This window comes from Capricornis sumatraensis, chromosome 9 (genome assembly GCF_032405125.1).
Source record: "Capricornis sumatraensis isolate serow.1 chromosome 9, serow.2, whole genome shotgun sequence".
Taxonomy (NCBI): domain Eukaryota; kingdom Metazoa; phylum Chordata; class Mammalia; order Artiodactyla; family Bovidae; genus Capricornis; species Capricornis sumatraensis.
In genome coordinates this window covers 53,917,684-53,943,311 of record NC_091077.1, presented here as the reverse complement: position 1 = coordinate 53,943,311, position 25,628 = coordinate 53,917,684, and the positions used below count along the sequence as shown (strand labels likewise).

The 25,628-nt window shown below is 37.2% G+C and overlaps 1 protein-coding gene across 1 annotated transcript in view; it reads left to right on the top strand.

The window, feature by feature from the left end:
• NR3C1 (nuclear receptor subfamily 3 group C member 1) overlaps positions 1 to 25,628 on the top strand; it is a 113,673-nt gene that overhangs the window by 81,244 nt on the left and 6,801 nt on the right. The window contains exons 4-7 of the mRNA XM_068981179.1: positions 8,540 to 8,656; positions 12,436 to 12,714; positions 13,196 to 13,340; positions 17,122 to 17,252. Coding sequence (XP_068837280.1) covers positions 8,540 to 8,656; positions 12,436 to 12,714; positions 13,196 to 13,340; positions 17,122 to 17,252 — 672 coding nt within the window. The remainder of the gene's footprint in view (positions 1 to 8,539; positions 8,657 to 12,435; positions 12,715 to 13,195; positions 13,341 to 17,121; positions 17,253 to 25,628) is intronic.

Below are 25,628 nucleotides of genomic sequence, written 5' to 3'. Positions count from 1 at the left end.
GCCTGTTAACGCTAGAAGTCATTAAAATCAGGGAGAGGAGGGTGGCTCCTAACTCTTGTAGTGGGAAACAGACACTTTTAAAAGCAAACTAGGATAAAACAGACAAGTAAAAATTGAAGAGAGGGAGTATGATCAGAGACGGAAAGAAGAAAGTGCTATGCATGTGAAATGATGGTTTTAGGTTTTGGCAGTAACTAGTGTTCATTGTATTAGTATTACCGACTTTAATTCCCATCAGTTAGCTAGTTTTAGAGCCACCAACTATTCTAGTGTGGCAAAAATGAGTGATAATGAGGGGAAAAGTGTTTTGTTTTCTAATAAGCCAGGGCTGTGCTACGTGATATAAATGTGACATAAGGACCTCCCACTGTCCTCTGGGAGGTCACAGTCTACTTGGAACTGAAAGATGAGATAGTTACAAGGTACAGAGATTATAATACAGAGGAGCAAGTGACAAACTGCCTGGGGAGGTCAGGAAAGGTGTTTAAAAGAAAGTGACCTCACTTGACAATTATTATATTCATGTAATATTTACCCTTGTTACAGACTCAGTCTGCCCATCACCTCCTTAAAGGTTAAATTCATTCCATAAGCAAATTACTGGAAGTCACACTAAAATTTTCTAATATTACCAGTGAATCCTCTTGGGAAAAACTGTTGTGTAATTTAGTTATTTGTAAAGCAGTTAGAAGGCATTGTGGCCTGAACGGATTACCTAAAGCTCTGATTAGATAATTATATTTTTTAAAAATTAATATATTTATTCACAGTACATGAAGTATTACTATTTGGCTTCAGTTGTGTTTGCATATGCTTAAGCATTAGATGAGTCATTTTCTTTTGTTTGGATTGCTTTTAATACATTAGCAACTATAAAATTACTTATGTTATTCCATAGAAAGCACAGGAATTCAGGCTTTAACCAGTTTGGTTATCACCCAACAACTGAGTAGAGTCGTTAAGTAAAGCACATCCCTAAATAATGCAATGCTACTGACAAAGTAGATGTTATTTGCCCCAGATGCAAGCTGCTTCTTGTCCTCACTTTATTTTATTCAGCACTTTCTTCACTGATTAGTTCTGTCCGTGGTATAAATGTGGTAACAGTGTTACAGTATTCCTGCATATAATACGTAATATTGACAGATTTAATTCTGAAAGTGAAATTCAGAGTGAGACAATGAAGCCTTAAAAGAAATACAGGAATTAAAAGAAAATTTTTTTTTCCCCTCATTTTAACTAAAATTATTTCTTTAAAATGGGGCTATAAATTCCAGTTCCAATGCCTACAGGGATTGAGTATGTGTTGTTCTGGCCAAATACAATACCAAATGAGTGAAGAAGGGCAGTCACTGATACTAGAGGGTGCAAGCATGTCTTGCCTAAAAGCATCCAAAGGCAATTTAAAAAGAATAGAAAAGCTAAATATATTACAAATAAGACATCACTGCAGACCATATGCCCCCTAGGCTTTAGGATTAAATTCTCTGCTTTAGAATTAAATTCTTACACATGTTTTTAGCTATGAATATGTGAATATTAGCTATGTTCTTGCAAAATATATATATGTATTTCAGTTAAATATGAGATAGCTAGATTAAATGATAAATAAGAAAAGGTTAAAATGTAAACTGTGTTAAGTAAATCCTTTACTTGGATTTAAATTTTCTCCATGGTCCCTTCCAGCTCTAAAATTCTGTAATCATTTGCTAACCTAATTTGTAGCAGATCTTCCCAACCCAGGGGTTGAACGTGGGTCTTCTGAATTGCAGGTAGATTTTTTTCCCATCTGAGCCACCAGGGAAGCCCCATGTAAATCCTTTATTTGGCTTTAAATTTTCTCCAGAGTCCCTTCCAGCTCTAAAATTCTGTAATCACTTGCTAACCTAACTCACAGCAGATCTACTTTTCCCTTTCTAGACATGATGGGAATCTGTTTTAAGCCCATATACAGATTTTAGAGCACCTTCTTGAACAGTTACAAAGATGAAGCTTGTGTTATTTTCATTATACTACATTCATTCCATTTTTAATACTTGCCAGAAATTATAGGTTATCCAGCAAACAGATATAGTATCATAAAGACCCAAAAGTTAAATATTTTTAGGAAATTTGTACAAGTTTTACTTATCCATACAAGCCATATCAAGGACTGAGATTTTGAATTTTATTCATTATTCTGGGAGTTACTTTCTGTGTACAGGAAAGAATTTGGGTGTCTTCATTTCTTTAGATGTATACTAGTTCAGTGGTCTTTTTTCACTGAGTCCCTTCTTCTTATGCTCCCTTAGCACAAACTGCATATAATCTTTGTGGTGGGTCATAATGGAGACAGACACATGCTACTTTTATAATAATTTACCAAATACTCTGTTTTACGTATCCGCTGGAGAAGGGAATGGCAACCCACTCCAGTATTCTTGTCTGGGAAATCCCAGAGACAGAGGAGCCTGGCAGGCGACAGTCCATCGGGTAGCAAAGAAACACGACTGAGTGACTAGCATACCCAAGTACTATGCTTTATATATGTGATACTACTTAATTAGCAGCTCTGTGAGGTCTTAAATGCTCTTATGATCCATATTTGATACACTAGGGAACTAATGCTCACAGCTTAAGCAGCAGACTTAGGATTCAAGCATAGCTGTCTGCAAACAGGCTCTTAACCTCAGTGCTACACTGACTTCCTGAAAGGATAAAAATCTCATCTCCTAGCAGTTTATAATCTAGTTAGATACTGAGATGAAAGGAATAACAAGGGAATTATTTATAGTGTTTATTGAGTGCTTACAGTGTGTTCAGTTCAGTCGCTCAGTCGTGTCTGACTCTTTGTGACACCATGAACCGCAGCACCCCAGGCCTCCCTGTCCATCACCAACTCCCGGAGTTCACCCAAACCCATGTCCGTCGAGTCGGTGATGCCATCCAACCATCTCATCCTCTGTCGTCCCCTTCTCCTCCTGCCCCCAATCCCTCCGAGCATCAGGGTCTTTTCAAATGAGTCAGCTCTTTGCATCAGGTGGCCAAAGTACTGGAGTTTCAGCTTCAACATCAGTCCTTCCAGTGAACACCCAGGACTGATCTCCTTTAGGATGGACTGGTTGGATCTCCTTGCAGTCCAAGGGACTCTCAAGAGTCTTCTCCAACACCACAGTTCAAAAGCATCAGTTCTTTGGCGCTCAGCTTTCTTTATACTCCAACTCTCACATCCATACATGACCACTGGAAAAACCACAGCCTTGACTAGATGGACCTTGTTGGCAAAGTAATGTCTCTGCTTTTTAATATGCTGTCTAGGTTGGTCATAACTTTTCTTCCAAGGAGCAAGAGTCTTTTAATTTTATGGCTGCAATCACCATCTGCAGTAATTTTGGAGCCCAGAAAAATAAAGTCTGACACTGTTTCCACTGTTTCCCCATCTATTTCCCATGAAGTGATGGGACCAGATGCCATGATCTCAGTTTTCTGAATGTTGAGTTTTAAGCCAACTTTTTCACTCTCCTCTTTCACTGTCATCAAGAGGCTCTTTAGTTCTTCTTCACTTTTTGCCATAAGGGTGGTGTCATCTGCATATCTGAGGTTATTGATATTTCTCCTGGCAATCTTGATTCCAGCTTGTGCTTCCTCCAGCCCAGCTTTTCTCTAGATGTACTCTGCATATAAATATGTTACAATGTGTTAGGCACTATTTTAAGAACATTCTGCACAACTGCCTTTAACCCTTGCAGAAGCACAGCGAGGTAAATGCTAATTTTCCCGCTTTACAGATGGAGAAACTGGGAGCTCAGAAAGGTTAATAAACATGACTGAGATCACACAGCTAGGCAGCAGAGCTGCAATTCAGACCAAGGGCTTCCTAGCATCCTTGCCAAGTGCACTTTGCACTATACAACACTGTTTTTGAGAGCAGTAAAGAAGCTGAAGCTTTCAGCTTCTTTATATGTTTCAATGCTGTTCTCTCAAATCATCCCACCCTCACCTTCTCCCACAGAGTACAAAAGTCTCTTCTTTATATCTGTGTCTCTTTTGCTGTCTCACGTATAGGGTTGTCATTACCATCTTTCTCAATCCTGTATATATGCGTTAATATACTATATTGGTGTTTTTCTTTCTTGACTTACTTCGCTCTGTGTAATAGGCTCCAATTTCATCCACCTCATTAGAACTGATTCAAATGCTTTCTTTTTAATAGCTGAGTAATATTCGATTGTGTATATGTACCGAAACTTTCCTATCCATTCATCTGCTGGTGGATATATAGGTTGCTTCCATGTCCTGGCTATTGTAAACTGCTGCAGTCGACACTGGGGCACATGTGTCTCTTTCAATTCTGGTTTCCTCAGTGTGTATGCCCAGCAGTGGGATTGCTGGGTCATATGGCAGTTCTATTTCCAGTTTTTTAAGGAATCTTCACACTGTTCTCTATCGTACCTGTACTAGTTTGCATTCCCACTAACAGTGTAAGAGAGTTCCCTTTTCTCCACACCCTCTGCAGCATTTATTGTTTGTAGACTTTTTGATAGCAGCCATTCTGACCAACGTGACATGGTAGGTACCTCATTGTGGTTTTGATTTGCATTTCTCTGATAATGACTGATGTTGAGCATCTTTCATGTTCGTTAGCCATCTGTATGCTTTGGAGAACTATCTATTTAGTTCTTTGGCCCATTTTTTGATTGGGTCATTTATTTTTCTGGTATTAAGCTGCTTGTATATTTTTGAGATTAATTCTTTGTCAGTTGCTTCATTATGCCATTATTGTCTCCCATTCTGAAGGCTGTCTTTTCACCTTGCTTATAGCTTCTTTCATTGTACAAAACCTTTTAGCTTAATTAGGTCCCATTTGTTTATTTTTGCTTTTATTTCCATTACTCTGTGAGGTGGATCATAGAGGATCTTGCTGTGATTTATGTCAAAGAGTGTTTTGCCTATGTTTTCCTTTAGGAGTTTTTATAGTTCCTGGTCTTACATTTAAATCTTTAATCCATTTTGAGTTTTTTTGTGTATGGTGTTAAAAAGTGTTCTAGTTTCATCCTGCTAGTGGTAGTTGACCAGCTTTCCCAGCACCACTTGTTAAAGAGATTGTCTTTTTCTCCATTGTATATTTTTGCCTCGTTTGTCAAAGATAAGATGTCCATAGGTGCGTGGGTTTATTTCTGGGCTTTCTATTTTGTTCCATTCATTTATATTTCTGTCTTTGTGCCAGTACCATACTGTCTTGATGACTGTAACTTTGTAGTATAATCTGAAGTCAGGCAGGTTGATTCCTCCAGTTCCATTCTTCTTTCTCAAGATTGCTTTGGCTATTCGAGATTTTTTATATATTTCCATACAAATTGTGAAATAATTTGTTCTAGTTCTGTGAAAAATACCATTGGTAGTTTGATAGGGATTGCATCCAATCTTTAGATTGCTTTGGGTAGTATATTCATTTTCACTATATTGATTCTTCCAATCCATGAACATGGTATATTTCTCCATCTATCTGTGTCATCTTTGATTTCTTTGATCAGTTTTTTATAGTTTTCTATATATAGGTCCTTTGTTTCTTTAGGTAGATTTAGTCTTAATATTTTATTCTTGGTGAATGGGATTGTTTCCTTAATTTCTTGTTCTGTTTTCTCATTGTTAGTGTATGGAATGCAAGGGATTTCTGTGTATTAATTTTATATCCTGCAACTCTACTATATTCATTGATTAGCTCTAAAAATTTTCTGGTGGTGCCTTTAGGGTTTTCTATGTGAAGGATCATGTCATCTACAAACAGTGAGAGCTTTACTTCTTTTCCCATCTGGATTCCTTTTCTTTCTTTTTCTGCTCTGACTGCTGTGGCCAAAACTTCCAAAACTATGTTGAATAGTAGTGGTGAGAGAGGGAACCCTTGTTTTATTCCTGATTTGAGGGGAAATTCTTTTAATTTTCCACCATTGAGGATAATGTTTCCTGTGGGTTATCATATATGGCTTTTATTATGTTGAAGTATGTTCCTTCTGTGCCTGCTTTCTGGAGAGTTTTTATCATAAATGGGTGCAAAAACTGATTTTTACTATAAAAATAAGGACAATACAAACAAAATGGTATTGAGAAATCCCAGCTGGCCTGAAGGCTTTTCTCCTGACATCTGCCCTCTCTCTAGTTAGAAAACAAATTTACCAAGTGGTAGAAGACACAGAAACTCCAAACTGAAATGTCTTATTGTCTTATCAAATGTATTGACAGCAAGTACATATCCATGCCTTGTAAATAGTGACCACTAGTTGAAACTCCTCTTTTTATAGATAAGATACCCATAGACTTGTCCAACTTCATGCTAATAACCAGATAAAGCATTGAACTTATGAAGGTACAATGCCCCTGATTCTGTAGCTCAGATTCTTAATTGTGAAGATATGCCTGGGATAAAGAAGCCATTATTAGGGCTTCCTTGGTGGCTCAGTGGTGAAGAATCCACCTGTTAATGCAGGAGACACAGACTCAACCCCTGATCTGGGAAGATCCCATATGCTACAGAGCAACGAGGCCGTGCACCACAGCTGCTGAGCTTGTGCTCTAGTCCCCAGGAGCCACAGCTGTTGGAGCCCGAGCACTTCAGCTAGCGAGCAGCCCCTGCTGCCACAGCCAGAGAAAGGCCCACACGGCGAGGAACGCCCGGCACAGCCAGAATAGCAGACATCAGCCTAGCATGCACACACTGAGCTTTTGGTTAGATGTAAAGCGTTGAAACTTTCTCTGTGTTTACCAATAATTTTCTTAATTGTCCCTTCTAGTTTACTGAAGAACAATGATTCATAGATAGTCTTATGGGTTAAAACGTTTTCATTATTATAACTGCTTCAATTATGCTTTTATCTGTTGTTCCTTCTTTAATTCTGTATAATAAAATTATTGGGTTAGAGCTTCTGTTTCATGTCCGAGAAAAGAAGCTAGGAAACTTAACACAATACAGAAAGGAATAGAAACGACTGGTACAGACACTTGGCACTGGAGAACAACTCTGGAACAAAGCTGAATTGTAGACCAGTAGTCAGATTCTGTGGCCTGTAGTTAACCATCTACCCCAAACTAATGCTTAACAAGCCCTGTGATTTAACATGTTAGGAAGAAGTGAATATAGTTTGTTTTATCCAAATCAAGTAGGTTATTCTATACATAAAGGATCTTTTCCTAATATCAGAAATAGGTATATTCAACCTTACGAATTGATGATGATTATTTTTTCTCTTTTCTTTGAATATGATTTATTTTTGAGAAGACAAATGTCCTGCAATCTTCTGAATACCACCCCCTCTAGTATAAGGACATGGACTCTTAACTATCCAGTGTATCTATTTAGATATGCTGGTCTTGTGTAGAAGGATCTTTTCAGTTTTTGCCAGGCTAGCAAACCCTCAGATAGCTTTCTTCAACAAAAGAGGGTACACTGAGGGTAGAGGGAGGGTAGGAAGACTTTTTGTCTTTCCCTTTTAAATTTACCTTGAAAATTTTTGACAGGTAAAAACTGCATTTCTACCTCTTAACACATTTAATACTGCGTCCCAGAAGATTTTAGACAGAATCATCAATATCTGCTGTCTAAAAACATGTGAAATAATTTAAAAATCCCCCTAAGTTACATATACAGTAGTTTAGTTTGCCAAGTCTGTGATTTACCTAATTGCTGGCCACCTTAACACAATTTAAGATTAAGCCTTTACTAATGACTTTTTTTGGAGAAGGCAGTGGCACCCCAGTCCAGTACTCTTGCCTGGAAAATCCCGTGGATGGAGGAACCTGGTGGGCTGCAGTCCATGGGGTTGCATAGAGTCAGACACAACTGAGCGACTTCACTTTCACTTTTCACTTTCATGCATTGGAGAAGGAAATGGCAACCCACTCCAGTGTTCTCGCCTGGAGAATCCCAGGGATGGGGGAGCCTGGTGGGCCGCCGTCTATGGGATCGCACAGAGGCAGACACGACTGAAGTGACTTAGCAGCAATGACTTCATTTAAAATTTGGAAGGGAAGCATACTTTATTTGTAGGTGGTGGTACCATGCTGAATTAATTTTCCCTTTGGTACTCTCACCATATTTTTAAACCAGTTTCCTCTTTCTTTAATCCTGCTAAGCATCAGATTAGAAGTCATAATAAAATAGTGATTACAGAGGTCTTCTATAACAGTTGAAGAAACTGTTTAAAGTGCAATTTAAAGAACAGTTTATCGAGGAAGAAGTAGTGAATGGAAAGGGGCAAAAAGAGGGTTTGTGGGGTACCTTCTGCTTCTTAATAAGTTTATTAGGTGATAAATTTATGATTTGTGTGTACTTTTCTGTATGTATACTGCAGTAACTTTTTAAAATGAACTATGCTTGTTAAACAATATGAAAGACTTTACTTTTTAAGTTGACCTCTCACTGTGTATTGGATGTACAGTATGCCTGCCTTAATCAGTGCCTTTGGTCCTTGGCTATGTTCCACCGAAAACAACAGAAAAGAGCCTCCCCATAAAAATATCCTTTAAGGCCTGGGAAATTTTAACAGTGCCTTTATTTTCCATGTAGGACAGCACAATTATCTTTGTGCTGGAAGAAATGATTGTATCATTGATAAAATTCGAAGAAAAAACTGCCCAGCATGCCGCTATAGAAAATGTCTTCAAGCTGGAATGAATCTGGAAGGTAATGTAAATATTGAAAATGAATTGTCTTTGTACCATATAAAAATTTACCACTTTACTTTTGAAAAAATACATAAGCAGATGCAATAATTAAAAGGATTTTTAAAATGAGTTATTTCATATTCCTCTTAAGGTTTCAACTCTTATTACATAAGACTGACTTCATTATAGCCAAACTATACATGAAGAAAGAAAATTATGTAATAATGAAACTTGTAAGACTTGAAGAAACATTACTTTGGTCTCTCTTTCTTTTTATTGCTAGGGTTAGTATAGAAACTAGTCAGAATTATCCTGTTATTTACCTTTTACTTTGCATATACATGTATATATCAATCTTTTATTTCAAATCTAGAGTGGGGAAATTGAGCAAGCTTCGGGAGTTCGTGATGGACAGGGAAGCCTGGCGTACTGCAGTCTGTGGGGTCGCAAAGAGTTGGACATGACTGAGTGACTGAACTGAACTGAATGGTGCTGTTAGAGGTGCTTTTAGAGGAAGGATGAAGTCCATGTGGTTCTTCTGACAGAAAAGAGACTAACTGTTGGTGCTGTCCAGTACACACTGTGTACATGTTTTAAAACATAAAGTAGATTTATGGGTGTAACTACAGTCTAATTCCCCAATCCACACAAGAACATTCTCAGTTCTTCATATTACTTTGATAGCAAAAAAGATTAGTCTTCACCATATTTACAAACTCACAACACATCAATCACTTAGCCCAGTTTTTTCCAAGTATGCCTACGTTCTTAAACTTTACTACAGAGTGCCAATATGTTAAACATTGATTTAAAGAAAATGATAAATGCCCATCTTCTTGCAGGTGTTACAAAAGCTACAGATTGACTACAAATTCACGTAGATGTTCAGTGCCACAAGGATAATTCATTACCAAAAGCAGATATTGATTCTTCATTTCTTACATCTCTGTGCATATTTTAGTTTCATCTTCCTTTTCTCTGACCATTTAAATGAATATGTGTTAATGCATGCCAGGTTTTAGTGACTGGTTTATATATTTTGTCCTCCAGCCCCAGTTTTACTGCTTTCCTTTAATTCCCCAAGTATTCATCTCAGATATAAGTTCATTCAGAGAACAAACTCAACATTTGGTCCTATCCCTAATACAGTGTGGCTGCTTACCCAGTAACATCTTTAGATGCTTTCCCAAATACACACCAGGTTTAACTTTCATTTGGAGCTCTAAGCAATGTTAATCATCTTTTCACATGCCTATTGGCCATCTGTGTACTTTGGAGAAACGTATCTTTAGGTCTTCTGCCCTTTTTGGGGGGGTTGTTGGATTTTTGTTGTCAAGTTGTATGAGCTGTTTGTATATTTTGAAAATTAAGCCCTGTTGAATCATTTGCAAGTATTTTCTTCCTGTCTGTAGATTGTCTTTTTATTTCTATTGCCTTGAGAGACTGACCTAAGAAAACATGGGTATGATTGTCAGAAAATCTTTTGCCTGTGTTCTATTATAAGAGTTTTATGATAAGGTGAGAAGACTTTAAAGTCCTCCAGTTTGTTGTCATGGTTTCTTCTGCTCTAATGTAGAGTGTAAGAACACATATTCTAGACAAATTTAAAGTTATGGTTAATAGTAGTTTTCATTTTATTTTTTTAACTTTTATTTTTACTTTATTTTACTTTACAATACTGTATTGGTTTTGCCATACATTGACATGAATCCACCACGGGTGTACATGCGATCCCAAACATGAACCCCCCCCCACCTCCCTCCCCACAACATCCCTCTGGGTCATCCCCGTGCACCAGCCCCAAGCATGCTGTATCCTGCATTGGACATAGACTGGTGATTCGATTCTTACATGATAGTATACATGTTTCAATGCCATTCTCCCAAATCATCCCACCCTCTCCCTCTCCCTCTGAGTCCAAAAGTCCGCTATACACATCTGTGTCTTTTTTGCTGTCTTGCATACAGGGTCATCATTGCCATCTTTCTAAATTCCATATATATGTGTTAGTATACTGTATTGGTGTTTTTCTTTCTGGCTTACTTCACTCTGTATAATCGGCTTTGTTTCAGTGTATTTATTTGGGACATGCATGTTCTCATTTGTCAACAAAACCTCATGATTTTTGAGGTCTGGATGTAAGATATGGTAACTTTGGTTGTTGAAAGAGTTTCCTTAATGTATAGGAGCTCTTCCATTTTTAACTTTGTCACTCCTCTATAAACTTGGACTACATGAATTCAGAATATTTTCCAACTGTATTTTACTACCAGTTTCTGTGATCGTTCTTACATAGCACTTAACATGTGCCAAGAAATGTTTTATGCATTGCATTTTTATATATTCTGATTTAATTATCAACAGACCCTGTGAGGTAGTACTGACATTATCCTCATTTTATAGAAGAGGAAACAAAGGCCCAGGGAATAGGGCACAGATACCCAGCTACTCAGTGGCAGAGCCAGGATTATATCCCAACATGTTTGTTTCATATTTATGCTCTCTACTGCACCATACTGTGTCTTCAACAGAGCATGGTAAAATAGAACGTGTCAGTCATGATCGTATTTCTCTGTTTTGAAGTGTTAACTAAAAATTCTTAAATGTTTGAGCACAGAGCACAGTAAGAAATGGGACCATTCTACCCAACTAAACGACAGGGTTTGGCTTTTTTTCCCCCCTAACACTGCCCATGGATATACATAGTTCTTGTCCACACATCTGTCCTCCACAAACTATGTACTTTGTCATTTTAGGGACAAAAGATATAATTTTTAAATATGACTATCATTTACTTTTCCTTGGCACAGTGGTCTGCATACCTGATGACTGAGGCAGGCACACTTCTGCTTTCATACAACCTACATTCCTTGTCCTTCCTTGGAGCTCTGAGTAATTTCTCTTTAAGAATACTGTAATTTGCTTGCTTTGGCCCCACATATAACCAGAAAAGAATAATATTTTGATTTGTCACTGGAACAAGTAAATTCAAGAATATGAATATCTCTGCTAAAAAAATCTACAGAATCCATGTTTTAATTCAATTATACTTTTCCAAACTAAGTCAAAAATAAAAAAGTTACTTTATGCATGATATGAAAATAGATACTTTAGGCTTATAGAGTCACCAGTTAAAATCTCTTATAAAAGAAATTATACCCAGTGGTAATTTATATAAAGAAATGGTTTTCTCTGAATGTCCACAAAGATTTTAAATCCCATATAGTATACATAATATAAAGGTGAAATGGGGATCTTTCTGCGTGCATGATCTCCTGTGCAGGATCTTCTTACTATCTCGATAAGAAGGGGACTTTGTGCAAGACAATAAACAGTATCACTCTCTTCATTATACCCATAATTTAGATTAACCCTAAGCCACCACAGTTACTGGTATTACAAACTTAAATTCTTTCTTTCAGTTGATAGTAATTTGCCTTGTATAACTAATGAAAATTTTTACTTTGGAGTGAAATTGAGACAGAAATTACTTTAATGGAAGAATATGTAAGTAATATGTTTATATTGTTTTAACATCATAAGACATTTAATTTTAACTATAATGAAGAAGTAACTGTCTTATTTGTAGAAGAAATTAAATGAATGGGTTCCTCTTGATTCTTTGCTTTCAGGAAAGTGTTTTTCTCTTCTTTCATGTCACTTTATCATAACTGCTACATAAAAGATTTCTCCTTTTTCAAATTAGTTTCAGCAACTGAAATACCTCTTGAATAAACTATGCTACCCAGACTTTCCCATTACAGCTGATTTCTGTGTATTTTTTTAATATACCCACAGCTCGAAAAACAAAGAAAAAGATAAAAGGAATTCAGCAGGCCACTACAGGAGTCTCGCAAGAAACTTCTGAAAATCCTGCTAACAAAACAATAGTTCCTGCAACATTACCACAACTCACGCCCACACTGGTGTCACTGCTGGAAGTCATTGAACCCGAGGTGTTATATGCAGGATATGACAGCTCTGTTCCAGATTCAACTTGGCGGATCATGACCACACTCAACATGTTAGGTGGGCGGCAGGTGATTGCAGCAGTGAAATGGGCAAAGGCAATACCAGGTAAGATGCAAAAGATAACACCACTAAGGTGTAAACCTTAGAATTTTTTACATAAAACACTCTGGCTGTGTATCACCTTGGTCCCATGGCTTCCTGTCATCCCTGCTTAATCAAGGGGTAAGAGGTATAACTATCAGGAGCATTTTTTTAACTTAAATCCACTGAATGAGTCATGTCTGCCAGGATTCGTGGCTTTCTGTTTTACTTTTTAATATAGCATTTTAGTGTTTAGTCCATAATTACTCAAATAAGCAAAAGATGACAAAAACTGGCTACTCTTTTTTCTAACATTGAATACTATTAAAAAAATTACTGAGAGCTTTGGTCTTACATGTCAAATGACAAAGGAGAACTGTGTCCACTTAACACTTCATTTCTTCTATTAGCAGCTTCCAAAACTGTCTTTGACAGTTCCCAGAGAGAGGATCTTCTCTTTGGCAACTAGAATGCTCCCTCACACCTTTTATTCCTCCTCATTCAGGATTCAGGAACTTACATCTGGATGACCAAATGACTCTGCTGCAGTATTCATGGATGTTCCTCATGGCGTTCGCCCTGGGGTGGAGATCATACAGACAGTCAAGCTCAAATATGCTGTGTTTTGCTCCTGATCTGGTTATTAATGAGTAAGTCACTTGTTAGTCATTTTCCCTGTATTCATATTCCTTCAGGACCGAATCAATCCTACCAGGTTATTTTGGAACTGGGCAACCTACCAAGTATCTTGAAGCAGAATTTATCAATGCTTAAGGCAGGCCAGAATGTACTACAGAGTAAACTGCATGTGGCAGTATTAACGTACCAGGACCTACTGAAGGATATTTTTTAAATAGCATCTCTTGGGGTCAGTAAAGTCTATAGCAAAGGAAAAGGAATCTTACTGTGGCATTGTTTTAATTATATAATCGTATTTCAGAAAGGAAACAGCATAATACAATTCATGTTGATCTTACTTTCAGCAGGGACAATGAACAGATGAGGACAACTAGGATGAAGGGATGACAGATATGGACCCAAAGACAAGAAGCATCTCTTTGCATGGCAAGGCTCACGCAATGTCTGAGTTGTAAAGAAAATGGGAACAAGATGTTTTTAATTTGGGAGAGAACCAACCCCACTAAGATTTGATAAATCATCTTTCTCTAGTCCTCTAGGTCTATGCCCATGAACCATTTCAGATACCCATTCCCCTTACCCATTGCACTTGTTTCCTAACCAGCTTTCTGCTGCCCGTGTATCCTCCTTCATGCTAAGTTTTTCTTCTTGACACACAGGTATCTTCATTGAGCACTCTGCATACTCAGCATGGTTTCTGGCTTTCCAGAATCTGGCCTCATTTTCTCTCTCATTATTCTCCTTCACATATTCTTTTTCCCCTCAGATGATCTATTCTTCAAACATACCCCTAGCTCATGATAGTCATACCACCAGGTAAAAACCTCTCTGCTGTATATCCCTAATGTTTATCATGTTCTACCTTTTATTACTACTTTTGCACTCACAGCTTATCATCTCCTTTATTAGATAGCAAACAGGGAAGTCACACACAGTCACATATGCATACCCACTGATCTCGGCAGAAGGAGATCTGTATTCATGTGAAAAAAAGATTTTAAAATTGTGAGCTCCAGGTACTGTTGACTGTGCTGCTGCTAAGTTGCTTCAGTCGTGTCCAACTCTGTGCGACCCCATAGACGGCAGCCCACCAGGCTCCCACCATCCCTGGGATTCTCCAGGCATGAACACTGGAGTGGGTTGCCATTTCCTTCTCCAATGCATGGAAGTGAAAAGTGAAAGTGAAGTTGCTCAGTCGTGTCCGACTCTTAGCAACCCCATGGACTGCAGCCCACCAGGCTCCTCCATCCATAGGATTTTCCAGGCAAGAGTACTGGAGTGGGGTGCCATTGCCTTCTCCACCTGTTGACTATGGGGGTCCAAAAAAAAATTAATGAAATCTTCAACCACGTAATAACAGTCTCACTATACTCCATGTGAGTTAATCCATCATTAGTAGTTTCTGTTCAGAATTGGATGCCATATTAAAAAAAAAAAACTGTCCAGAGTGGCAAGAAGTTTAGAAATTAACATCAGTTGATGAACAGAAGATGTGTAAAGGAGAAAAGGAATTATGAGGACAGCCTAAAAAGATATCCTGTGAAGAACAAGCAAACATGCTGTTTCCGCTGTTGGGTGTACCATGCACAAAAATAACGGGGAGAAGGTATAAAAAAGCATCTATTCGAGCAAGTGTTAAACAGCAGGGCTTGCCTTATGACACAAAGGTCAAATTGTATCTGTTTTAGTAGAGACTGGATGATACTAGCTCTAGATATTTTAAGAGGCTTAACTGGTGAGTTAAACTTGGTGGTGTATCTCTATCAGTGATACTTACTTTCCAGCACAGTATTCATTTAATCATATTTGAGTACTTACCAAGTGTCAGACACTGTTTTTAAGAGCTTGAGCTATAATACATAAGGCTCTGCTAACATACCAATGAGGAAAACCAAATAAATGACCAAATTTATTTCAGAGAGCCATGACATCATAGTGTGGGATACTATAGAAGACCTCTCTAAATATCTGAGCACTGAATAGTACAAAAGAATAAGCTTATAGGAAAGGTAGGGCATTTCAGGCAGAAGAGATGACTGCAGAGGCTGAAAAACAACCTTGGCATATGTGAGGAACTGAGAGAAAGCCAATAAAGACTTTCTCCGAGTTTAGAGAAGTGGACAGGGACCAAGTCAAGCAGCATCTTAAAAGCCATGAGACAGAGTTTGTTTTAGGAGCATGAAGAAGCCAGCGCTGGGAGGAGAGAAGGGTGGTTTCAAACAGAGGAAAACAGATTACAGGGGATCATCAAATACTTACCACACTCCTAGTATGTGCCTGCTACAGTATTAGCAGAGAACAAGACAAACAAGGTTCCCTACCTTTATTGCTTACACTCTAGTTGGAGAGACAAAGATAACCATCAAATAAAATAATCTGAGTTTTTACTAGACAGAGGTCTTTCTCAGATGAGTCACTAGTGGCTTCTTGGAGGAGGTGTAACTGAGTGAGACATGAAGAAAAGACCAGGCTTCATGGTTAGAAGAAACATGACAAGAGGCATGTGAAATATGTACTGTAATCAAACTCTCTGCGTTCTGTTCTGTTGATTTTCAGCTAATAGGCACTGCCATGTGCTTGACCAGGCCAAATCTCCACACATCCTTTCAGGTGTCTGCTTCAAAGACAGACATCACCTTGACCATCTATTGCCAAAAAAGGACTGTTCAATCCACTGTGCCATGGCTTAACAAGATTTAAGTTTTTTGATTAAATTTAACTAATTAAAAATATGTAGCTTATATGTAAGCTTAATCACATTTGAAATCTCTAAGTACTTGCTGCCCATTTCAGAATCTGACCATGCTTACTTTAAAGTTAAAAACATGTTGACAATGTCTATAGTCACTGTCTAAAAAGAAAGTTGAAGTCATTAATTGGGAATAAAAGTGTGAATAGAGTTATGATATGAAACACCAACGTATCTTCTTTTATAAAATTAATCTGACTCAGAGTATTTATTTGGGAGGGTAGTCAAATTTAGATTTAAACCATCATAGCGTAACCTGGTATTTCTTACATAAAGTAGGAGTTACAGAAATTTTTTCTCAGTGTTCAACTTTATTTGAGGATGGATGGCTTACAGAAACAATAGTTTTTAAGTGGGCATTCTATTTCCCATTCTTGCCTCCTTATGCCATTGGGATAATAACCTTTTATTTTTTCTTAAGTCCAAGGTCACTTTTTGTCAAAAAATTAAAAAACAGATCTTATTTTAAACCATGAAGAGACACAGTTTCAGGCTCTTTGTGTCATTTAAAAAGTTAGGAAACTTGAGAGATCTACTTGAAAATTTTAGATGTGAATCATAACTGTTGAGAACCTTAACTGAAAACTCATTTTGTAGTACCTTTAGTTGGAAGAATATTCAGTCACATAACATTGGTCAGAGGCAGATTTTGGGTATCAGAAACCCTAGAGTCAAGTTTTATTTCTGACCCTCTATGTAACTATAAATATTATCACACACAGTTGTCTTTAGAATGCAGTGCTATGGAAAAAATAACTTGATTTTCAACTGGGTAGGATTTAAAACTGTGTTGTCTAACTGCTCATATTCAAATACTACCATAAAAGCTTGATTTAAATGAATGACTGATAATAGATTCTATAGGAATAAATTCTAAATACTTAAGGAAAGCTTTCCAAAATTCAGATCAGAGGGAATTTGCATTAATTGCAATAGGTAGATGAGTTAATAGAACGCTTTGCAAAATAAAACAGAAAAGTACTTTCTTGTGGAACAAGAATTATTTCTCTTTAACTCAAACACTTGATATTTGTCTTTCACAGGCAGAGAATGGCTTTACCCTGCATGTATGACCAATGTAAACATATGCTGTATGTTTCCTCTGAGTTAAACAGGCTTCAGGTATCTTACGAAGAGTATCTCTGTATGAAAACCTTACTGCTCCTCTCTTCAGGTTGGTAGAACACCTATTCTCTTCTAAAATTGACTTCTAAAATATGTCAAAAACATAAAACGTAGAAGGCTAGAAATAAAGGTTTATTTGTATACAAAGCACTAAATAATTATACCTCTACTATTTCCTGGTACTTTAGATTTTCATAAATGTAAAATTTTAGAAAGGCTAAGATTAATAAGATAGATATGTATCATGGAGAAATGGAGAGGTATTCGAACCACATGGCAGGAAGGAGGAAGTCACTGCTGATCTGGAATATCTATAGCCTTCTTCCTTCCTACAACTTTTTTACAGAAGACACAGAAATGAATGATTTTTCCCTACAACACTGTTCGGTTCACTCAGGTGTGTCTGACTCTGTGACCCCATGGACTGCAGCACACTGGGCTTCCCTGTCCATCACCAACTCCCGGAGCTTGCTCAAACTCAGTTACTTAGTCAAAAATTTTAGTTATACAATGACTAATAATACATTGGTAATCCAATGACAATAAGAAATTATGTATGGGACCTAAATTTAAAAGCTGTTGCACAGCAAAGAAAACCATAAACAAAACAAAAAGACAACCCACAGAATGAGAGAAAAAATTTGCAAACGAAGTGAACAAGGGATTAATCTCCAAAGTACACAAACAATTCATGCAGCTCAGTATCAAAAACCAAACAACTAAATCAAAAAATAGGCAGCTCTAAACAGACATTGAAGACTGAACTGAACCGAAACACATTTCTCCAAAGAAGACATATAAATGGCTAAACAGCACATGAAAAGATGCTCAACATCACTGATTATTAAAGAAATGCAAATCAAAAGTACAATGCGGTATCACATCAGTCAGAATGGCCATCAAAATTTAGAAATAATAAATGCTGGAGAGGGTGAGGAGAAAAGGAAACCCTTTTACACTGCTGGCAGGAGTATCAATTGGCACAACCACTATGGAGAACAGAATGTGGTGTGCATGCTGAGCTCCTTCAGTCATGTCCAACTCTGCAACCCTATAGACTGCAGCCCTCCAGACTCCTCTGTCCATGGGATTCTCCAGGACAGAATACTGGAGTAGGCTGCCATGCCCTCTTCCAAGGGATCTTCCCAAGGCAGGGACTGAACCTGCATCTCTTACATCTCCTGCATTGACAAGCGAGTTCTTTACCACTAGCACCACCTGGGAAGCCCCAGTATACAGGTTCTTTCAAAACTAAAAATAGAACTACCATATGATCTAGTAATTCCACTCCTGGGCAAATAACCAAATAAAATCACAATTCCAAAAGATACATGCAGCACTCCAGTGTCCACTGCAGCACTGTTTATAATACCCAGCCACCGGGAAGCAACTTAAATGTCCATCCACAGAGAAATGGATAAATAAGATGTGGTAAATATATACAATGAAATATTACTCAGCCATAAAAAAGAAGTAATGAACAAAATAATGCCATCTATAGCAACATGGATGGACCCAGAGTCTGTCATACACAGTAAGTCAGAGAAAGACAAATATCACATGATATTGCTTCTATCACTGTGGATGGTGACTGCAGCCATGAAATCATGACAACTGCTTCTTGGCAGGAAAGCTAGACAAACCTAGACAGTGTTGTTAAAAAAGCAAAGACATCACTTTGCTGACAAAGGCCCATATAGTCAAGGTACGACTATAAGAGCTGGACCTTAAAGAAGGCAGACTGCCAGAGAATTGATGCTTTCAATCTGTGGTGCTGGAGAACACTCGAGAGTCCCTTGGACAGCAAGGAGATTGAACCAGTCAATCTTAAAGGAAGTCAACCCTAAATATGCATTGGAAGGACTGATGCTGAAGCACCAATACTTTGGCCACCTGATGTGAAGAGCCAATTCACTGGAAAAGACCCTGATAGTGGGAAAGACTGAAGGCAAAAGGAGAAGGGGGCAACAGAAGATGAGATGGCTGGATGGTACATTACATGTACTGATGTAATGTACATGAACTTGGACAAACTCCAGGAGATCGTGAGGGACAGGGAGGCCATGGTGTCAAAAAGAGTGAGAAACAGTTGGGCAACTGAACAACAATAACATTGCTTACATACAAATGAAGTTATTTACAAAACAGAAATAGTCATAGTTGTAGGGGAAAAAACTAAGGTTACCAAGGGGGATGGTATACAACAGAAACTTGCTATATAGCAGAAACTATGAATATTGTGAGTCAACTATACTCCCAATAAAAATTACTTTAAAAGAAAATTATGAAAGAAAAGGATGACCTACAAAAAGTGAGCTTGAGTACTGTTAAAGAATTGGTTAATGCAGCATTGGAGCTGACTGTTGGACAGAGGTATTTTATCTAGAAAGGAACAACACTATCTTGAAAGTTTACATAAAGTATATTGGTATATGAACTTCAGTGAGACTGCTTTTAGCAAGCAAAGGCAAACTAGAAAACTTCTGGAAAATACAACGTTATCTTGTCTATATTAGTAAAAATGTGGCATTTTCAACAACTAATGAAAGAAGGTCTGTGAACCAGTAGGGATTATAAACTTTATAAGATGCGGAGTTGATAGCTGAATAACTCTTTCATATAAATAGCATTTCAATTTTTTAAAGACTTCATTCCATTAGTAACTGTGGTTTCAAAGTGGCTAAATAATCTATGGATGGTGTACATGACTGTGCTTCATCACTCAGTTGTGTCCAACTCTTTGCTGACCCCTTGGACTGTAGCCCGCCAGGCTCCTCTGTCCATGGGGATTCTCCAGGCAAGAATACTGGAGTGAGTTGCCATGCCGTCCTCCAGGGGATCTTCCCAACCCAGGGATCAAACCCAGGTCTCCCACATTACAGGCAGATTCTTTGCTGTCTGACCCACCAGGGAAGCCCCTTACATGACTACATGACTATTTAAGTGTTTCCAAAGCACACATCAACCTTAATGCTTTCATACTATTTTTGTTGTTTAATGTCACAGAACTTAAGGAATATTAGTGATATTCCAAAGTAAGAAAATTTTCTACAACCCATTTTTAAAAAGCTAATTTTTTAAGGTTACCTGTAGCAGTACCCTTGTCAAAGCAGTGAGCTTGATACTGTTGAAGTAAACCGTTAAAGTTCTGATAATGAATCATTTGGGTTGATAATATGCAGGTACAGGTCAATGCCAAGATACTAACCTTTTGGTAAAAAAAAAAAAAAAAAAGACTTGGATGAAAATATGTATCTTAAGATATAATTAGACTGCTACCCTGACAGAACACTAGAAGTGTCCTAACCCTCCATTAAGATATGCTGGACTTAAAAAATTAAACACTACATGCAGGCAGGTACCTAAAGAGATGAGCTGCACTTGAAGCTAGCTTTCTCTTAGAGGGTAGTTGCCAAGACTGGTAAATTAGTACATTCAGTAAATTTAAAGACAAGTACAATTGGGAAAAAAAAAAGATGGATCTAAAGGCAGATTAGACATATCTGTAGAGACATTTAAACTGAAATCTACATCTAAAGAAGTTAGCCAGAGTACATTTTTAATGTGCATTTGTGTATATGTATGAACAAAGATAAGAGGCATGATTGAGAGAGAAGGTCTAAAACAGTACTTCACAACTCTTTTCATGTCATAATAACATAAAAAATAGCATTCATTCATAGCTCAATGATGTAAATGAATAAAGCTTCCTGCAACCAGTGGTGACCAGCATAGCAGATCATTAACAACACATTAGTAACCCATTCATATGGTCTTCTTATAATCAAAGATCAAGATGAAAGCTGAAAAGATACTATACAAAGAGATAATGGCTGGAAACTTTCCAGAACAGCAGCAATTGAAGAAAGTGAAATAATTTTTTTCAAAAAGCTAAGAGGGGAGAAAAACTGAAAAAAGAGCGTGGATTTCCAGTTTAAACTCTCACAATTAAACAACTTGGCAGCTATTGCTCCCATCCTCACAAATAAGAAAAAGCTAGGCAAACTGACAATAACTTTTTTAAAGATCCATCTGAGAAGTAAGGTCACAGGACAAACCACTAACATCAAAATCTGGAGAAACAGGCAAATACAGAGGACCACAGCCAAGATCAGTTTCCTGGAAACAGAAGCTACTGGACCCAGTAACGCAGAAACACTTATGGTATCTGATGAATTTCTGAAGACCAAGTAAGGAATAGCTGGAGTGTTAAGAACCCTGATATCAGGGCTTCTCTGATAGTTCAGTTGGTAAAGAATCCACCTGCAATGCAGAAGACCCTGGTTCGATTCCTGGGTCATGAAGATCTGCTAGAGAAGGGATAGGCTACCCACTCCAGTTTTCTTGGGCTTCCCTTGTGGCTCAACTGGTAAAAAATCCACCCACAATGCAGGAGGCCTGGATTCAGTCCCTGGGTTGGGAAGATCCCCTGGAAAAGGGAACAGCTACCCACTCCAGTATTCTGGCCTGGAGAATTCCATGGACTGTATAGCCCATGGGGTCACAAAGAGTCGGACATGACTGAGCGACTTTCACTTCACTTTATAAGAACTCTGGAGACCTAGTCTTCAGGGGTTTCCCCCCACAGTTCTCTGGGGCTTACCATGAGAAACCCCACCAAATTCTAATGATGAAGATTAGAGAAGATCCCCTTTCTATCCTATGGGAAAGGGTAGATAATTCCAGTCCCCTTTACCTTCCTGTCTCAGGTAAGAGAGATAGTAAAAGGAAGAGAAGAAATATTTGAAGCAATAAAGGCTGATAACTTTCCAAAATTAATGACAGACACCAAAACACATCCAGGAAGCTCAGAAAATATCCAGAAAGATAGATAAATACCAAAAAAGCTGCACCTAGGCATACTGTACTCAAACTACAGAAAACTAAAGACAATAAAGGAAAAGGCCAGAGGGGAAAACAGGTTACCATTCCTTATAAAGGAAGGATATAAATTACATTAGAATTCTCATTAGAAATCATGCAAGCAGGAAGGTAGTCAAGTGAACTATTTACCGTTAAAAGAAAAAGATCACCCATGATAGATTCAACATCCACTGATGATGACTTAATGTACCTACAGTACCTATAAAAATAGTACAGTGTTATTTGAAAGAAGATGTAGATTAGTTGTAAATGTATATTTCAAATTCTAGGGCAGCCACTAAAAACAACTTTTAAAGGAAGTCATAATTGATACACCAAGAGGAAACAGAATCACATGAATACTCAGTAAAGACTAGAAAAGGCAGAAAAAGGAAATAAGAAAAATGAATAGATAAGTTACAAACATGGTAGAGATTAATGTAGATATCTCAAACGATCACTTTAAATTTGAAAGGCCTAATATACACAGTCTTGTTTTTTTTTTAATGAAGGTCAAAAGAGAATTTGCCACTACAGATCCTCAGAAAGTAATATTAAAGGATATACTTAGGCTAAGGGAAAGTAGTATCTTGAAGATGGAAAACAGAATAAAGTGGTAAATATTTAGATACATTTAAACTAACTGTAAAATGACAGTAATAATGTCTTTGGGAAGTTATAGAACTAAAGTACACAATAATTACATATAGGCAAAGAAGAAAAAAGGAGCCTTTGAAAAGTTAAAGATGAGTGTTTAAATTTCTTAAAGAGTATACAAAGTACATTATCAAACCATGAGGGCTTCGGGGGAGAACATGGTAAGAAAAAACAATCCAAAAGAATAAAAGAAATGAGAGGAAGCTGAGGGCAGAGGGGAAGCATAAACAAAGGCATGATAGGAGGAAGTAACAAATACACTGATTGTACAAATAAGTTCAAATATATCAGCAATTTCATTAAATATAGATGGACTAAATGCTCCAAGATAAAAATATACAGAAAGTGCAGGACTAGTTTAAGAAAACAATCCAATTCTGCTATTTATATAAGATATGTATCTAACTAAAGATGTTGAGTAGCTGAAGTAGAAAGACATACTACACATAGTGTAGTACATGGCACACTACATGCCATGTAGTATAGGGTATTGGTGGCATACTTTCTGTAAAAGGCCAGATGGTAAACAATTTCAGCTTCGCATACAGTCTCTGTCAGAGGTACTCAATTCTGCCCCTTGTGACATGAACATGGTCATTAACAATGCTTAAAGAGTACAGGCATGGCTGTGTTCCAATGATACTTTATTTACAAAAACAGGCTACAGATAGGAAGGGGCCATTGCTGACCACTGTTTTACGCAAAAGCAATCTGAAGCAGCTTTATTACTATAAAAATAAACACTAAGGCCCCCCAAAACAGTTCTATATTTAAAGATTTCACTACATAAAGCATTCTACTCACCAGAAAAATACTTCTGACTATATGGCCCAAACGACATAAAGCAAAAATCCCAAGGAATATTTGTGGTAACTTGGGATGGATAAAAGTCTTCTAAATATAAATACTGAATAGGTTTCTCACCGGATTTTTACAATGAGGAAAACCAGCACAGAAAAAAAGTTTTAAATAAGAAATCATTTTAAAAATCAGCAATAACTAGATTACCTGTAATACAATCATGTGTAAAAATTAACCCACTCTGAACATGGGTCTTAACACTCCTGATTAAGTGGCCTTCATTTGCACACTAATACTGATATCCTAGAAGTGTCAAGTTTGCTTTATGAAATCAAAATATTTTCATATGTAGTTTTTGGTCTTATCCTAATCAAAATCCAATAAGAGTGATATATTACACTAACCAAATGAAGGATAAAAATCTAAGTGCAGAAAAAGCATTTGACAAAATTCAACATCCATTTATGATAGAAAATATCAATAAACCAGGTATAGTACCTGACCATAATAAAGGCCATATATGACAAGCCCACAGCTAACGTCATTACTCAATGGTGAAAAGCTGAAAGCTCTTCCTCTGAAATAAGGAATGAGGCAAAGATGCCCACTCTAGCCACTTCTAGTCAACCTAGTTCTGGAAATTCTAGCCAGGCCAATTAAGTAAGAAAAAGAAAGAAAAGGCATCCAAATCAAAAAGGAAGTAGTAAAAATTCCAACTGGGGTCAGCACATCCTGAGTGTTCTAATTATTACTGCCTGTTAAACTGGAAGTAAAACCATTAGGAAAAAAATATTTTTAAGACGTAAAATTCTATTTGCAAATGATCTGATTTTATATAGAGAAACCCTAAATATGACATCAAAAAATACTGTTCAAACTAGTAAATTCAATAAAGTTTCAGGATGCAAATTCAATTTACAAAAATCTGTTGAGTTTCAATACAGTCAAAACAAACTAGCAGTAAGGGAAAAGGGAAATTAAGGAAACAGTTCCGTTTACAACTACATCAAAAAGAATTTAAAAACCTAGGAATAAATTTAACCACAGAGGCAAAAGACTTGCACAATGAAAACGGTAAGACACTGATGAAGAAAACTGAAGAAAACAAAATATAAACGGACAGTTCATGCCTATGGATTAGAAGAATTAATAGTGTCAAAATGTCCTTACTATTCAAAGTAATCAACAGACACAGTGCAATCTCTATAAAATTCCTATGGCATGTGTCACAGAAACAGAACAAATAATCCTAAAATTTGTATGGAAGCATAGAAAATCCAGAACAGCCTAAGCAAACTTGAGAAAGAACAAAGCTGGACTTGACGCCTTGGTTTCAAACTATATTACAAAGCTGTAGTCACCCAAACAGTATTGTACTGGCACAAGACCATTCACATAGATTAATGGAACACAATTGAGAGCCAGGAAGCAACCCCACAATATATGTATTATCAATGAATTAACGACAAAGGAGCTAACAATATACAATGAGAAAAGGGCAGTCTTTTCAATAAAGATGTTGGGAAAACTATATCCAAGAGAATGAAACTGGATTACCATCTCACACCATACACAAAAGTTAACTCAAAATGGATCATATGGACTTGAACATATGTTCTGAAATCATAAAAGTCCCAGAAGAAAATACAGGCAGTAAGCTCCTTGATGTCAGTCTTGAGGTTGATTTTTTGGCTCAGACATCAAAAGCAAAGGCAACAAAAGTAAACAAATGAGACTACATCAAACTAGATAGCTACACAGCAGAGGGAACCATAAACAAAATGAAGAGGTAGTCTGCCAAATGAGAGGAAGTATTTGCAAATCATATAGCTGATAAGGGGTTAATAACTACAAATAAAAGAATTCATACAACTCAACAGCAAAAGAACTAATATCCGGATTGTGTGAATGGGCTTAGAACCTGAACAGGTATCTCACAAAGACATACAAATAATAATATGTATATAAGAAGGTGCTTTATGTCATCTGGGAAATGCATGCAAATCAAAAGTACAATGAAATACCACCTTAACATCAATCAGGATGACTGTTATAAAAACATCCAAAGACAAAAAGTATTGGCAAAGGTGTGGAGAAAAAGGAG